Genomic DNA, 16,911 nt, shown 5'->3' with positions numbered 1-16,911 from the left:
GAATTCAGTGATTACTCTTCTAATGCTTTTACATTTAAACAAGCTCATTAGCATTTTGTTAAGAAAAACATATGCTTCATATATGAACTATTCCTTGTGATTATGAAGTATAAATGACATTTAAAACCGTAGGAAACTTATAGATTTTTACCTTTTTAACAACTTTCTAAGAGCAAACATCTGAAATGTGACCTTGAAGGTACAAATTTTGTTATCAAGAATTCTGATTTTCTCGACATGTTGTCAGTGTTGTCCTTTGGACTTTTTTCCCACAGTTTTTTTTCCTAAAATTCTATTGAAGACAAAATAAATTCTTGGAAAACATTTGCTTTTATTGAAAAATATATTTATTCATAATTTCTATTACAGCATGTTGGGGATTTTTTCTCTAATTTTTCTTACTTTCTTGAAATAGCATTAAAAAGCATGACCTTGAGCATGAGGGATCATAGGAAATGCAAAAAGTAGAAAAAAAGAGAACAACTTCTGTTGAAATCTTCATAACTATTTGCTATGACAGTTTAAAATTTAAATGAGACATTTAACTGCACATAAATGGTATTACCTCCTTGCTTCATAAAAATAACCAGTGATACAGGAGGCTATTCCAAATGTTTTATCTCCAAAGATATATAAAACAGTGCTAATTTCTATCTTTTTCACTTTCAAATCCAAAGACACCACGTATTTCAAAGTCCTATTTTAATTATGCACAGATATGCAAATAAACATTTATATTTGTAATGCATCACAAATGCTAAACTAGATGATAATAACCATAGCAACTGGGCTTTTGGCCGTGCAATGGTGAGAAAACTAAGAGCCAATGCAATAAACATGCTCTCCTTTTTCAAGTTTCATTATATTTTGCATAGGCACATTACAGCGCATGCTTTTTTCTATAAAACAGTGTCAAAGGCCTTGTTTAATGGTCCCTGTTGTTTCCTTTTGAGCTCTGTGCCATTTCTCCCTCTAATTAGAGCAGCTCTTCAAGCTGCAAAGACATAACTATTTTCTACAGCAATATAAACCATGATTTCAAGCAAGTCCATTAATTTAATTTTTAATTTGTTTTTCTTCTCTGAAATTGGTAAGTTTCTAATTTTTCTGGAATACATGGTTTTCAGTGAATACCATTATATGTAGCTTTGTATATGATAATCAGAAATGCCTTGGTTTATCCTTGGGATTATAAATTACCCTTCAAGACCAGTAAAATTGCTGGGCAGTGATTGCTTTAATTACTGCGAGGTTAGGACCTTTTCTTACAAAAGTCTTTATCAGTGCTTTACTTTCTGTCTTTCTGAAGATAACTAGAGACATGCAAGCCTGCTGTTAACAAGCAATATTATAAAATGTCCTACTTCAAATACAATGAAACTTTATCTTACAGCATTTCACCACAAGCATGACAGTATTAAAATTCTTATGTTTATTTCAGGGTTATGTAACCTAATCTTTGTCTAGTCCATCTCTACCAATCTATATAATGTTTCAGAACTCCATGCTAATTACTGAATTAACGCAGTCTAATTTAAAGACCATTTAATTGTATACTACTTCATCCAAAGTTGTTTTCAGGTAATTAATGAATTTAAGTGCAAGATAAAGAGTTATTAATTAATGAGACTTTATACATTACTTGGTTAAAATATCTTAATATGGAAAATTTCCTAATTTATTACAGAAAGACTGTTATTATACTCCACAAGTTTTTCTAGATATGAAAGTAAAAGGTCTCCAAAATATTGTGTTTTTAAAACATGAAAAACATCCTTCATGATGTAAAGAAAAGATCTTCCCTTTAAGCATCTGAAAAGTGCATTTCAGTTTCCTAAAGGAAATAAAGGGTATTGCCCTTGGGGAACCACTGTAAACATTTTATCACCCAAAATGCCAGGATAAAATATTCCATTCTTCGTTTCAAGAACATTTATCTGAACTTTCTGGTCAAATTCAAGTCAGTTTCTTAGATATTTTAAAGCTGGTATCACAATGAAAATATTTATTTTAAGTTTTCATTGTACCTGACTTACTAAAAAACTTCTGTGATATAAGCTTCTTCTAGGTTGCCATAACTTTACAGTACAGTGACACTGACTTACACTTTGAGTTGCTGCATGATGCAAATACTGTTCCAACAGGAACACACTAGCCTTTTAATATCAGGGATTTGAAGAAGCATTCTGTGTGTCATGCTACAAAGAAGTTGAAGTATAAATACACATTAAACTTGAAGCTGCTCTTGTGAAGGGGTTTCTTGTGAACTTCTAAAAGAACTTCCATCAGTTATGATATGTGTTTACAATAACGTCTTCTTTGTCACAGGTTCTGAGGCATTGTTTGCTACACCTTTGCTCTTCCAGTCAGCATCCCTCCATTAACCTTGCCGGACAAACTTTCATTACAATTTCCAAGTAAATACTTCAATGAACAGAAACCACATTAAAGCTATAGTAGTGTAACAACTTCAATACTTGCAAAAGCAGGTCAGCAAGCTAATAATAATTTTAAAATCCAACTTTCTTATTCTTAAAAACAAAAAAAACACCAACCAACCAAACAAAAACACCCTCTTTACTAAATCTATTTTTTGAAGGAGGGGACTAGAAGTATATGGGATACTGTATGAACTGCAGATATAGCTCATGAAATTCACAGGCCTCCTGTGTTTGAGCTCCAGTTCTCACTTTCTTTGTTTTATTGAGTTTATCATCACTCTAGCTGGGGGTCAAATGGCCACATGTTAGCTGTGCTCCTGAAATGGGAACAGAAACCTGAGCTTCAGAGCCCTGGAACTATCTATATTTACCACTTGTCAGATTCTCTAACCAGGTGATTTGTTTTATATTTTCTTCTCCAAAGGATAAAATGTGCAGAATCTTCTCAGAGCTATGTTTAAGACTGATGTCCAAAAATACTGTGACAAGACCACGTTGTGATGTTAAGAGTTTTAAACTAGCTGCCCTGGGATGAGGAAACTTTGATAAATGTCAGTATTGCTTCCAGCTCAGAAGTAGATGTATAATGCCACGATCTTGCTAACAAATACCTTGACCAGATCCACAGCAGATAAGACTAAACAGAGTGATTTGAGATGTCTGACTTTTCCAGGGAGGGGTGAATTAAGGGAGAATCTCAAGTCCCACACTACTTCTGCTGAGTTCTCCACACCACTAGATGTGTTAGTAGACATGCAGGTATGCAACTTGTCCTTAATCCCACTGATTTCAAGTTGTGGCTATATGAAGATCTGACTCATATTTCATGGTAACGTCCTATTTTCAGCAGGATCAGAGAAATTATGATGGATTTCTTATTGCATCCGTACCACCTAAAACCCCTTTATGTTAGGATTTACCTTGACAAGGCACTAAAATGTGCCTTCCTGTACAGTGCTGAAGGGAAGTTAGGGTAGGAGGTAGAATATCTGCCATTCTATGCCTGTTTTTCCTGATAGTATGTTTGATAGAGAGCATGCTATTGATAGACCATAGCATTTACTCATAATCATGAATTATTGATAGCTGACAGAAAGTATATTGTAGAGAATTATTTCAAAAGCTGACATTTTCAATTTCCATTAACAACTACAAAAAAGTTTCAGTCTCATTATGTACGAATGTATGCATGACATCTATGCATAAACATAAACATAACAAATGTATATTTATATGCATATGTATGTAGAAAACTATGCTTGTGCACACACAGTTAGACTATCGTAAAGATATAGATGCAGATTATCTCACTCTGTTCCTAAATTTACAGTACTTTCTCTCATGCTCATATAAAGGCAAAATGTCACATGTTTCAGGAAACTAGCAATGAGTGAAACATATCTTTATGGAGTATTCAAGTACGTCATTAAAGGATAGCATTTAGTATCATGTACTACAAGTTATCTTGGTCCATAGTTGGTTCTTTTTTAAAAGTAAAAAGTCCACAGAAAACCACTCTTTCCCACTAAGCATTATATTTCTAGTTTTGAGATCCTAGACCAACAAAGTCAGTGGACAGTATAACTTGTACAATGTAAGTAAATGATAATTTAGAGCCTGATCAAGCAATGCAAAGATCTGATTTATCCATGTTAAAAAGAAAAATGAAAAAAAATTACTCACATGCAAACTGAAGAACAGCCTCTCTGCTTAAAATACTGCCAAACATGTTAGTGGTTAAACACTGATACTGTCCAGAATCCTTCATTTCACTGGGGTTGTTGATGATCAAACTTCCTTCTATTAAACTGAAGCGATAATCACTTTCAATGTCAATTTCAGTTCCATTTCGAAGCCATCTTAAGAAAAAAGAAAGAAACTACTTCAGCATTATGGAAAAAAGAAAGACATCTAGCTTAGTATACTGAACCTGACAGCCTCAGTTTTTGTAAAGAGGACAGCTACTCAAAGATAGCCTGTGCAGGAACCCATTCCTTTGGCAAAGCTTTGGATAGAGAAGTTTCATAACATCTGCCTGGCAAAAGCTAAGTTATTCTGAGAACAACCTTACACACAAAACCAGCACTTCAGCATCCGAAGAGAAAGCATATTCTTTGAATTTTCTATGGTGAATCAAATTAATAACCTATTTCCTCCCATCTCCCCCAAAAACATAGTGTATACAGAGACTTCACACTTGAAGTCTGTGTAGCCAATGCATCCTTTATGTCAAAAATAGGACTTTTATCATGCTTATGACAATCAACGTTTCAAATTATGTTCTATCATTAAAAGCTTAGACCCAGGTGAGCTTAGTATTAGCAAAGCTGTGTCTGCATTGCATAAGAGCAAGGAACATTTCTTTTTCATTCTTTCAGCATTTGGTTTTCTGGGCCCAAGAAATAGAGAGCTCTGATTTAAACACAGAAAGCAGAGGACCCAGACCTGAGAAGAGCAGGGGCATAGATTGATGTGCTTAGGTTGTTGTGAAATAAAGGATGTTGCCAATGGACAAAGGCAAAAAGAATGTCAGCTGGATCAGGGTACAGGAAGTTCGCATAAGTCTGGCCTGAAGCAAACTGGAAACAACTGGAGGGTGATCAAGAATGATGCTTGGAAGCTACCAGGTAAATGGAGGCTCAGGTCCGATGAGGAGTTGGCAGAAGGAATACTAGGTTTGGGATTGAAATGAGAAGCCTGGACTGTAAAGACAGGGATAGGGGTGAAGATAATGTGGGAAAGGACAGGCTGAAGGAAATGTTTTAGAAAGTATCACTCCTGAGACAAAGCATTGAACACTGACTTTTCTGAGTTTCAGAAGCAACCTAAGACAATCATGCTTTTTCTGCTCTGTGAGTGGTTTTGGGGGTTTGTGGTGTGTTTTATTTGTTTAGGTTTTTTTTTTGGTTTGTTCTGGGTTTTTTTTAGAGGGGGGAGGGGGGAGTTGGTTGTGTTTTCCTTTTCCCCGGGATCTTGTCTGCCAAAAAGCCTCACACCCCTTCTTCATCTCCAAAGACTGAAACAACAAATCCTGCAATAGTCCACTGGATGCAGGAGAAAAGATTTTGTGGTAGGTTGATTCCAGCTTTCTGGAATAACTTCAGGGGACAGAACAAACCTTCACATCTCAATTAAGGAATAATAATCCACACAAGAACAATTTTTAGACTTGCTTTTTTGTCAAACTCCATATAACATAAAAAATTTAGAGAAATGAAGAGCTAAGCAGTATACACAGATATGGCAGAGCTATTATGATGCACAGATACCTCCTTCACTGCTAGTTCCCAGGTATTCTGCAATTTCAAAGTTGCCTCAGGGAACTGCTAGGAATTTACATTTTTTTCTGGAGTTCATGAAAGACCTGAAGAAATTGGTAACAACTAGAATCCAGAGTCAACTTGGATGAAACAAAATTATGATGTTGTTAACATTCACAGAATCACAGAATCACAGGACATTAGGAGTTGGAAGGGACCATCTAGTCCAACACCCCTGACAGAGCAGGATCACCTAGACTAAATCACACAGGAACGCATCCAGGCAGGCTTTGAATGTCTCCAGAGAAGGAGATTCCACAACCTCTCTAGGCAGCCTGTTCCAGTGCTCCATCACCCTCAAAATGAAAAAGTTCCTCCCTATATTCACATGGAACTTGTGAATATATGCTCCAGCTTGCACCCATTACCCCTTGTCCTATCGCTGGACATCACTGAGAAATTCATGGTGAATTCAGCAGAATTCAGATGAAGTAGTTCTGCATTTTTCTTAATCCAAAGGTCAGAATTGCCAAAAATTAAGATCAACTGTGAAATGATTATTTGCTGCTTTTTTTCATGATTGTATCTTTGATTTTCATGTAATAGAAGAAACGAAATAGTGTCAACAAGATCTTTATACTGCAAAGGAGAAGAGGGAAATGTCTAGGATTCACTACATTTTTAAAGAGATTCATACGTAGCAGAGCTGAAAAGAAGATGAATTTTTCATCTTGATATATTTATTGGGGATTTAAGTTGTTAGTGGAATAATAACGAAAGCTTTTACATATATGTATATATATTAATGTGTATATGTGTATATACATATGAAGTAAAAATGGTAAATTAACCTAGAAATGATGAGTCATTTAAATAAGGAAAAAGTGAACATTACATGTTGTGGCATTTCTAAATGAGAACTGAAAAAAATTAGTTTGCTTTAATTAGCTTTCTTCACTTCATTTCATTTTCAGTTAAATTCAATGCCTAAATCTAGTTTTGTAATGCTACCCCCAAAACTTTGGATCTTGGTGGCTTCCTGCTGTAGTGGAATCCATTCTGGATGCTTGTTTTCCCCTCATACAATCCAAAAAACATCAGAGGAAAATCAAGACTGAATTGGGTGACATGTTTTCTTCTAAGTACCTTGACTGAAAAGAAAGGACAGAAACCAAAGTATAATACTTAAAAGGTTATGAGTTGTTTGTTAGGGAAAATCAGCTACATTTTTCCTTGAATACAATTTACAGATAATGTTTCAAAATATTCTAATTTGGATTAAGCAGACAAAAAGTATATTTAATTTTTTTATCTGCCTTTTCTATTAAGAATTGATACTGACAAAAGTTTTCTAACCAGCTTATATGTATCTTAAGTAAAATAGGAAATGCAATGTTCCAAAAGCAATGAAAGCAGTATAGTGAACCATCATCTCAGAGAATTCTGCACCTGCCTTTAACTCAGTAACAGTACCTGAAAGTCTCTAATTGTTGATTGCATTCCACTGGGAAAATGCAAAAAAAAAAAAAAAAAGGTTGGACCTAGAAAGAAAGGAGATGACATAGGTTGTCCAAAGAGGAAAATCTCCACAAGAATAATGAGTTTTTCTGGGAGGGCTGCACATAAGGTTCCCCTCTTTTGGTGGGAATTTGTGCCTTTTCCACAAGGTCATGTGGACTTAATGGACATTAATGGACTAATAGCACTTTAAAAGTGTGTGGAACTAATATACATATATCTTTTATTAACAAAGCAGCAAATATGTAATAGAAATTACAGAAAGACTGTCAATAAGGAAGAAGGAAACATAGCTTTCAACACACACGGTAAGAATTCATGCAATTCCAGTTCGAAGAATTTCTGGTCACTCCTTCCTAATCCCATGTTACATGTTTTAGTCATGCCTGTTTTGTTTGGGGGTGTGTGTGTGTGTTTGTGCCATTTAATAACTCGCATCTGTTGCAAAGAGGCAGACTCAATGTTGTTGCGATGGGGATATCTAATGATGGGACTGTCTCTGAATTTCTTCCAGCTGTAGAAATGCAAGAGATATATACAAATACATCTAAGGAGAATTCATCCAGAATGCTAAATAGACCACAAGTGATATAAGTATACAGGGTAAAAAATAAAATGCAGAATTTATTATAGTCACCTATGACAAAACACAATTCAAAGACTCCTTATGTTCCATTTGTAAGTGAAGAATGACTCTATGAGAAAAGATAAAGGGTCTATATAAGAAACAATCAATCATATGTTCCCTTAGCTCTCCTACATCGCTTATAATTTTTATAAAATATGAGCAGAGTATAGCAAATGGATAAGGTGGCTGCAACATACTGTTGCCACCTGTAAGATGGAACAACAAATAAGCTGAATTCTCAGACTCAAAGGTGTGTCATAGATGATCTGTACAGCAGATAACTGTGGTGTAATTGTATGGGAAACAAGCAACAGATAATCGTTGCAAAAGAATAAAATGGCAGGCTTGTAAATGAAAAGACACCAGATTTGACTCTGCCATAGTATCCTGCATTGCATACTCATGTATGTCATTTAAGCAGTTCTTCATTGCTTTCTGTATAAAATGGGATAGTATTTTGTAGCTTTATGTGTTTCAAAGAAAAAAGGGTTTTGATCTTATCAGCTGTTACAGAAACAAGTCAAAAAAAGAACCAAAGGGGAGTCCTTCTACATGGACAGACATGATGTGCAGCGAACATAATCTGAAACATCACATATCACTTTGCCTTTATTCACTATTATCCTTCCTACTCATTCAGAATAAGAATAAAACCCCAACTCTCTATCAGGAAAGCTATTTTTGTCACAAAGCTGTTTCTGTTATGTTCTCCAAAGTACAATGACAGAGTGGGATTGCAGTGGCTAATATTCTAAAAAGTAAAACAAAATAATTCTGAAACAGGTACCTGTATGTGGGCGTTGGATTTCCTTGAGCTTGACAATTCAGAGATACTTTCTTCTCCTCAGAATCAGTTGGAAAAATCACATCATCTGGCTCTTGTACAAACACCGGCCCATAATCAACACTTTCTGTGAAAACAGAAGTGCTACAGTTTAGGAAGCCTCAATAAATATAAGTGTAAGAAATATTAACAAGTTAATAATAAAATATGGTATAATTTAACTGCTCATCATGGTTTTTTAATCAATCAGACATATATTGGCCTGCAGTTTAATGAGAAACTCCAGAGAATTAAGCCAGTAAGAGAAGTTAGCTCTGTTTATAGATAGAAAGGTAAACAAAAATTTTTTGTGCTGCTTGTAGCAAGTTATCTCACAGAGCACTAAGACACAGTGCTGCTAAGAAAAATAATTTATATAATTAACTGCAGCAAGAGGTAACTGCTATTAAATAATATATCACAAAATCTGACATTTCATTTTCCTCCACTGTCTTCTGTAATTTTGGCATATTTATATGAATTTATATTTCAGAACAAGAAAAGCTGGATAGAACTCTAGAATACGTCTATGTCTCCAATTCATTCCTACTGTGAAAAGGGAAGTGTACCCTCCAGAAAAGTTAAAGGTTTCTGATCCTGTAGGAAAAAAACCACATTATGGTATTGAATTGGTTATTTTAGTGACTATACACTCACTACACACTCAGTTTTTTGTCTTTCTACACTGCTATTCAAGTGCAGGTTTGGGAAATATCTTTATTTTCAGGTATGCACGTTTCTACTGAAGCAGACTCAAATAATTAGCCTGTCAATTTGTAAAGAAAACAAATCAGAGTAGCAGCAACTAGTAATTTCTGTTTTCATCAGTTTCAAGTTTATTACCCTGTTTTGTAGGACTATGTGAAGGAATGTGGATTGCTGTTTTGCATATTTACATTAATTCTTTGCTTAGGTACATTACTTCAGTTATGTGTACTGGCAGAAATATATTTTCTGGGATACATATGTAAAAGAACGCCAAAACAACCACAATAAATGATTTCTGATATATGCATATATCTAAATAAATATGTTTTCTAAATAAATATCTTTCAGTCTAATCTGGAAAAAAAAAGGGATTGGGGGTAATGGTCTGAAGTTGTGTCAGTTGTTGTCAGGTTGGATATTAGGAAATATTCCTTTAATGAAAGGGTTGTCAGATATTGGAACAGGCTTCCCTGGAAGGTGGTTGAGTCACCATCCCTGGAGGCATTTTAAAGAAGAGTAGATGTACTTGGTGACATGGTCTAGTGTTGGACCTAGTAGGACTGGATGAACACTATGATCTTGAAGGTCTTTTCCAACCGAAACCATTCTATGATTCTATCATTGAAGTAAAAAACCCTCAAGTACTAAGTTTTGAGCTTTACAGCTGAGGCTGCCACAGGGGCAATGGAATCGGCTGGCAAAACTTCTTTTAAGAAAGGAAAATGTGGATAGAAAATCATTGTATAGATTGTTTCTTATACTTTGGTTACCTGCATTGCACAAGAGAAAATACTAATGAATGTAGGCATAAATAATCACAGCTTTCATTGAGCTGGAGTCTAGAAAAAACAAGAATTAATTCATGTGCAAAAATAAATCAGGGGTTTAGATTTAGGTATTATTCCATGCAGATTAGTATGGGTATGCATAGGGAGCATATTCATGAAGATTAATGATTTTATATTCTCCCCAGGAATTACTCTATAGATAAAACAGAATGTAACAGCCTAGGATTGCTTGAAAGGAAAGAAAAAGATGCAATTCTAAGTAGGTGCTGGTGTCACTAGCAGTATAGATGCTCTTTCTACCTGTATAATTTGCAATGGCAATACCGAAATACTATGTTGCACTTTCCTTTTGTAAAAATAACCTGAACTCTTTAGGTGGAGGCTGGCTTTCTTAATGGTAGTGGAAAAATGGATAATTGTGCTGTGTGGAATTAGAAGAACAAGTTTTACTTCTGCCATGCTGTAGCAATGTATCTTAAGAGGAGTGGGTTTGTGGCCCACCCATATTTATTGCCACATGGCTCAACCCCCATAAATCAGGCCTGGGGGTTGAGCAAAGACATGTCAATGCAAGATTGTAATACAGTAACAGAAAGCAGAAGCCTGTGAGAACCAGATAAGAAACTGCAAGAGTGTTAACAATTGCCTTATACAGAATAACATGACTATGTAGCTTTAACCAATTGTTAGCAATAGTGAGGCGCATGTAAGGCACTTGAACAGAGCATATAACCAGTAGTGATGCAATGTAACTCGTGTACTGATATAGAAATATATATAAGCTGTGTGTTTGAATAAACAAGCTCAACATTGATCACATTGATCCAAGTTGAGTCCGTTACCTCAGGTCCAGCACCAAGCAAGCCCTGTTCCTGAGAGACAAAAAGCCATATTTGCCTGCTTATCTACATTTCAGATGGAGTGCACCTCACCTAATTGTACTATCTTCATTTAAACTCCGGTGATAGACTTGAAACTGAAAATCTAAAAGGTTCTATGTTTATTTCAGAAGCAGTGACTGAAACACTGAAGATGCACATATTTCATTTAAATTCCTGAAATGCATTGATGACAACTTCCTTGTCCAAGTGACAGAGCAGCTAATGAGGAGAGGTACCATACTGGACCTTGCTCTCACCCACAAGGAGGGGTTGGGAGGAGATATAAAGTTCAAGGGCAGCCTTGGCTGAAGTTACCATGAAATGGTGGAATTCAGCATCCTCAGGTCAATGAGGAAGGCTCACAGAAAACTCACTGCCCCAGACTTCAGAAGGACAGTCTTTGGCCTCTTCAGGGACCTGCTTGGCAGAGTAGCATGGGATAAAGCACTGGAGGAAATAGAGCCCCAAGACAGCTAGCTGGTATTCAAGGATCACCCCCTCCAAGCTCAGGAGTGATGCATCCCAACAAAGAGGAAGTCAGGCAAAAACACCTGGCAGCCTGCATGGGTGATCAAGGAGATCCTGAGCAAATTCAAATACAAAAAGGAAGCCTACTAAGCATGGAAGCAAGGGCAGGTAGCCTTGGAGAAATACAGAGAAACTGTCTGAGTAGCCAGGGATCAGGTTAAGAAAGCTATAACCTTAATAGAATTAAAACTGGCCAGGGACATCAAGGGCAACAAGAAAAGCTTCACTAGGTGAGTCATTGATAAAAGGAAGACAAGGGAAGGTGAGCCGGTAATGTTCACTTGCAGCCCAGAAAGCCAACTGTCTCCTGGGCTGCACTGAAAGAAGCATGACCTGAACCTCTAATCTACTCTAGTGAGACCCCACCTGGAGCACTGCATCCAGCTCTGGGTCCCCAGTGCAAGAACAACATGGAGCTGTTGGAGTGAGTCCAGAGGAGTGCCACAAAGATAGGCTGGAACACCTCTGCTATGAACAAGACAGGCTGCAAGAGTTGGGCTTGTTCAGCCTGAAGATGAGAAGGGTCTGGGGAAACCTGAAGGGGCCTAGAGGAAATTTGGAGCGGGATTGTTTATGAGAGGGTGTAGTGATAGGACAAGGGATAATGGGCTTAATCTGAAGAATTTAGATCAGATGTAAGGAAGAAATTCTTCCCTGTGAGGGTGGTGAGGCCCTGGCATAGGTTGCCCAGAGAAGCTGTGGCTGCCCCATCCTTAGCAGCATTCAAGGCCAGGTTGGATGGGGCTTTGGATAACCTGGGCTAGTGGAAGTTGTCCCTGCCCATAGCAGGGGGGTGGAACTAGATGATCTTTGAGGTCCCTTCCAACCCAAACAATTCTATGATTCTATTATGATTCTATGGTAATTTTAAAGAATGGGGGGGGGGGGGGGGGGGTGTTAAGTTAAAGCACTGACTGGCATATAAAGTTAAAGCACTGACTGGCATATAAATAAAGAGAAAACAATTTTCTGGTATAGTATGCTAATACAAGATCAAATATAATGAAGCTTTGTGAAGGTTTCAATAGTTTTATCAATGATGGGCAGAGTTTAGCTAGCACTTATCCCAAATGATCATTCCACAGTCAGAAATATCTGAAACTGAGCAATGTGAATAGTCACAGTAAATTTACATAATTAATCTGTTTTCCTAGAACAAATTAAAAAAAACAAATGTGGATTTTCATGACACTCATAACACAGAGTTCTAACACTGCAGGATAAAAGTCTGTACTTTCGGGAAAATGTTTAATAGAATTTTGGTACTCTTTAGCCATCTTACCAATTTATCAGCTAATAATTACTTATTAGCAGTTCTCAAAATTTTCATATCAAAGAAAACACTAAAGAAATCATAATCTTAATTTATAATTGTCCTGGTTTTGTCTGAGATAGCATTCATTTACTTTCTAGTACATAGTATAGTGCTGTGTTTTGAATTTAGTATGAGAATAATGTAATAACACACTGATGTTTTCAGTTGTTGCTAGGTAGTTGTATTGTCTAAGCCAAGAACCTTTCATCTTCTCACACCCTTCCAGGTGCATCAGAATCTGGGAGAGCACAGCCAGGACAGCTGACCCAGTCTGGCCAAAAGGATATTCTCCACCATAGAACATTATGCAACAAATCTAACTGGCAAGATGCTGTAGTTTTTCATGGCTGGGTTCTGGTGGAGAAAGGGGCTGCAGGGGTGGCTTCTGCAAGAAGCAGCCATAAGGTCTCTGCCAGACCAACAAAGCAAACACCAGCTGGAACAACGTAGGAGTTGTTGCTGACCAAGGCCAAGCCCATCAGCAACTTTGCTGGGCTTTTGGCCTCCAGCCAGGGTCAAACCACCACAGGAGGCTAGTTGGGAGGTAGATTTGCTGCTCAGAAACAGACTGTGCACTTTTCCTGCACATGATGAGCAATTGCATTTGTGCATCAGTTGGTGGTATCATAATTATTCCTATTCTTATTCTTATTAAATTGATTTTTTATCCTATTAAACTGTTTTTGTCTCAACCCGTGAGTTTTATTCCATTCTCCTGCCCACTTCCTTGAAGAAGGTGGGAGAAGTGAGCAGCTGTGTGGTGCTTAGTTACCAGTTGGCTTAAACCATGACAATAATGTAAAACATTCAGTTCCATGGTAAATGAATTGCTAATATTCAGCATTCAGCTAAATGTCTTCAAATTTATCCTGGAAATTCTGTTATCACCATACTGCTTCATAACTTTCAATTTGTCAAAACTGTTTAATATTGATTCTTGAATAACACCACGTCTTCTTCACCCTTTATACTACCTGTATTGTTTCTAAGGCAGACTTACCCACTGAGTGTACAAGCTAAAACCTAAAGTGCCTGGAGAAAACATGTATCTCATGATCAGTATGGGATTTAATCAGCTTTCTCAGGAATAGGTGAATTTCATCTATTGCTGTTTTTAGAGCCTGGAGATTTTAAATAGGTGGCAATTGAAAAATAGATATGGGTTGAAAGTTCACTTTCCAATAACTTTGATGTTATTGCTGGTCTGGGTAAAGTATTTGGTACGGGATTTCTAAATTGTACCCAAATATCAGCAGTGAATGTTTAGAATGTTGACATTATTCTGCTAGAGAATACCCATTCTGAAGTGGGTGACCACATGAATTTCACCTGATTACAACTGGGAATTACTTAATTTCTCTTTTAGCAGTGTTGTAGCACTTACTAAACATGTATGTTGTCACCATGAAAAGCTCAGATGCAATTTATTCAGTATACAATATACTGCACAATAATTAGTATTTACAGATATTATTCATGCATTCATTTACCAACTAGATTGGAGGGCTGCTCAATTATGCTCAAGAAAGCCAACATCAGGATTAATATACTCTCATTTATAGTCCCAGGTCTAATCAACTGCATCAGTCTGCTCTTTCTGATGACTCTTCCTTGAAAAATTAATCTCTGGATCTTACTACACTTTTATCATGAGCAGTTGTAACAGTATGTTCTCAAAGAACATACTGACAACATACTAAAGAAGGGCAACCAGGCTGGTGAAGGGGCTGAAGGGCAAATTATATGAGCAGCGTCTGAGGGAGCTGGGGTTGTTTAGCCTGGAGAAGAGGAGGCTGAGGGTACACTCTATCACCACCTACAACTACCTGAAGGTAGGTTGTAGAGAGGAGGATGATGGTCTCTTCAGCCAGGTGACAGGAGATAGGACATGGGGAAATGGCACAAAGCTGCACAAGGGCAGGTTCAGATTATATGTTTGGAAAAATTTTTTCACTGCAAGAGTTGTCAGGGCATGGAACAGGCTGCCCAGGGAGGGGGTTGAGTCACCATCCCTGAATGTGTTAAAAAAAAAGGCAGATGAGGTACTTAGGATATGGTTTAGCATAGGACAGGAACGGCTGGACTCTTAAAGGTCTTTTCCAACCTTGTGATTCTGTGATTCTGTGATACCTTATGCTAGTTTCACAAGTAACCAAGATGAGGTTTAGATTTTTAGATGATAGTAGACAGCATGATTTATAAGGAAAAAGAAAAATGTACCTTATTATAAATACCACTTGACTGGCTTTACACATAACTATTCTATCTAAGAAAAAATACAGCAGAAGAGTTCTTAAACTAAAAAGACCACCACTAACCCCTATATCTACAGTATGTACACTCCAAACAGCATTACAAGATAACATTACACACTGGGGCAGGTTAACCTTGGCCAGCCGCGAGGTGCCCACCAGCTGTTTACACACTCCCCCAAGGTAGAATATAGGATAAAAATCTCCTGGGTCAAGATAAAGACAGGAAGATCCCTTACAAGTTAGTGTCATAGGCAAAACAGTCTCAACTTGGAAAAAACCTATTTCCTGTTAAAAGAGACTTCTGTAGTAAGAAACAAAGACCAGAAGAAAATAAAGCAAAGCCCATCACCTTCTGCCAGGTTCAACTTCTGTCCTCTGATCCAATTCCTTTCATCCACAGAGATGTCATGTATGACACAGAATCTATGGGAAGTCTCTGAAGTGGTTTCTTGGGATCAGGCCAGACACCCCAGGTGTCTGAAGTGCCATGGAGATTCCACTTCAAGTACATGGATTAATCTCTATTCCTAACAGATCTTAACAGATAAATACCCAGTTCCATTTAGGAGGTCTTGGGGTCGATGAGACCCCCAGGCAGAGCAGACCAGCAAGGTGCCATCTTCACACCAGCCCTGCCCTGTCCTGGTGTAGCAACTACAGGCCATGTGAGGCTCCTCACAGCACCTGAAGTGACATTGTGGAGCCTCTTTCCAGACACCTGAACCCTGCTCTGTGCAGCCAGCATGACCCAATGGTCTATGCAAGAAGTCAGCAGATAGCTGAGTGTTACTGTTGGGATGCACCCATTTTTTAACCAGCTGTTCAATCGTTTAAACAGGACAGCCCTGTCTGAGTGTGCATTGCAGGATTTCAACTGAACACCTTAGTTTTTCTTTCTAACTTAATCAAGAGTATAAAAAGAGATGAATATTTAACATACATATTAAGCATATGTATATTTCGATTTACTATTTTAATTTCTCAAGGGAAATATTTCAGTTTCTCACACAAGCTTTTATTAAAGCAACCAGTTTTCTGTATCTGATGTAAGCACTATGAGACCAGTGATTCACTATAAAGATGCACATATGTCTTGGGATTATAGGTATGTATTGCAACCAAGTATTTAACAGCTAGTTTGTCGTCCCTTTACAGAAAAAGTTACCATTTTCACTCTAAGGAATTAAAAGTTTCAATCACTCTCATTAGGATTTACTCTTTAAACTGGTATTGCCTTAAATGGCAAGGATATAAAAAACTTTTCAATCATTAGTAAAATTTTTTAATTCTTATTTAAAGACAATGGTATGTAAATATTTCATATACTACTGAAATCCCTCTTTTAAAATTCTTGAGTAATCTTGCTAAAAATACTCAAACATCCTTTGAATTCCAAGGTTCTCCTTGCAGTACATTTGCAGTCAGAGTATATGACTTTTTAGTAACATGTATTTAAATCCTTGTGGGAATAGAAGCTGGAATATGTGTATCTTGAGCCTCAGGCAGTAGCCAAAGCATGGTTTCTCACTTTTACATATAGAGACCCTTTCATTCTCTCCCTCAATTACTGATGAAAAAAAACACCAGATGTTCTTCAGTTCTTCTTGCTGAACAATGCAAATACCACAAGAACAAACTGCAGATGCAAATAAAGTTTCCTGTACTTTCAATTCTGTAGTAACTGAAATAGCATCATTCCTCAACACTCAGCTGTCTTGATGCCATCCATGATATAATTCCAGGTCAATAAATACACCGTGAAAAAG

The 16,911-nt window shown here is 37.1% G+C and overlaps 1 protein-coding gene across 2 annotated transcripts in view; it reads right to left on the bottom strand.

Moving 5' to 3' along the window:
* The window catches only part of CNTN5 (contactin 5), a gene marked incomplete at both ends in the record, with an annotated part of 341,700 nt that overhangs the window by 219,777 nt on the left and 105,012 nt on the right, over positions 1-16,911 (bottom strand). For both annotated transcript variants that reach the window (XM_084278561.1, XM_084278562.1), the window contains 2 exons: positions 4,125-4,300; positions 8,635-8,758. In XM_084278561.1, coding sequence (XP_084134687.1) covers positions 4,125-4,300; positions 8,635-8,758 — 300 coding nt within the window. The remainder of the gene's footprint in view (positions 1-4,124; positions 4,301-8,634; positions 8,759-16,911) is intronic.

Source organism: Gallinula chloropus (genome assembly GCF_964237585.1).
Source record: "Gallinula chloropus genome assembly, chromosome: 1".
In the NCBI taxonomy this organism is placed as follows: Eukaryota; Metazoa; Chordata; class Aves; order Gruiformes; family Rallidae; genus Gallinula; species Gallinula chloropus.
The sequence above is the reverse complement of the archived record's forward strand: the minus strand, read 5'-3'. Positions and strand labels throughout refer to the sequence as shown.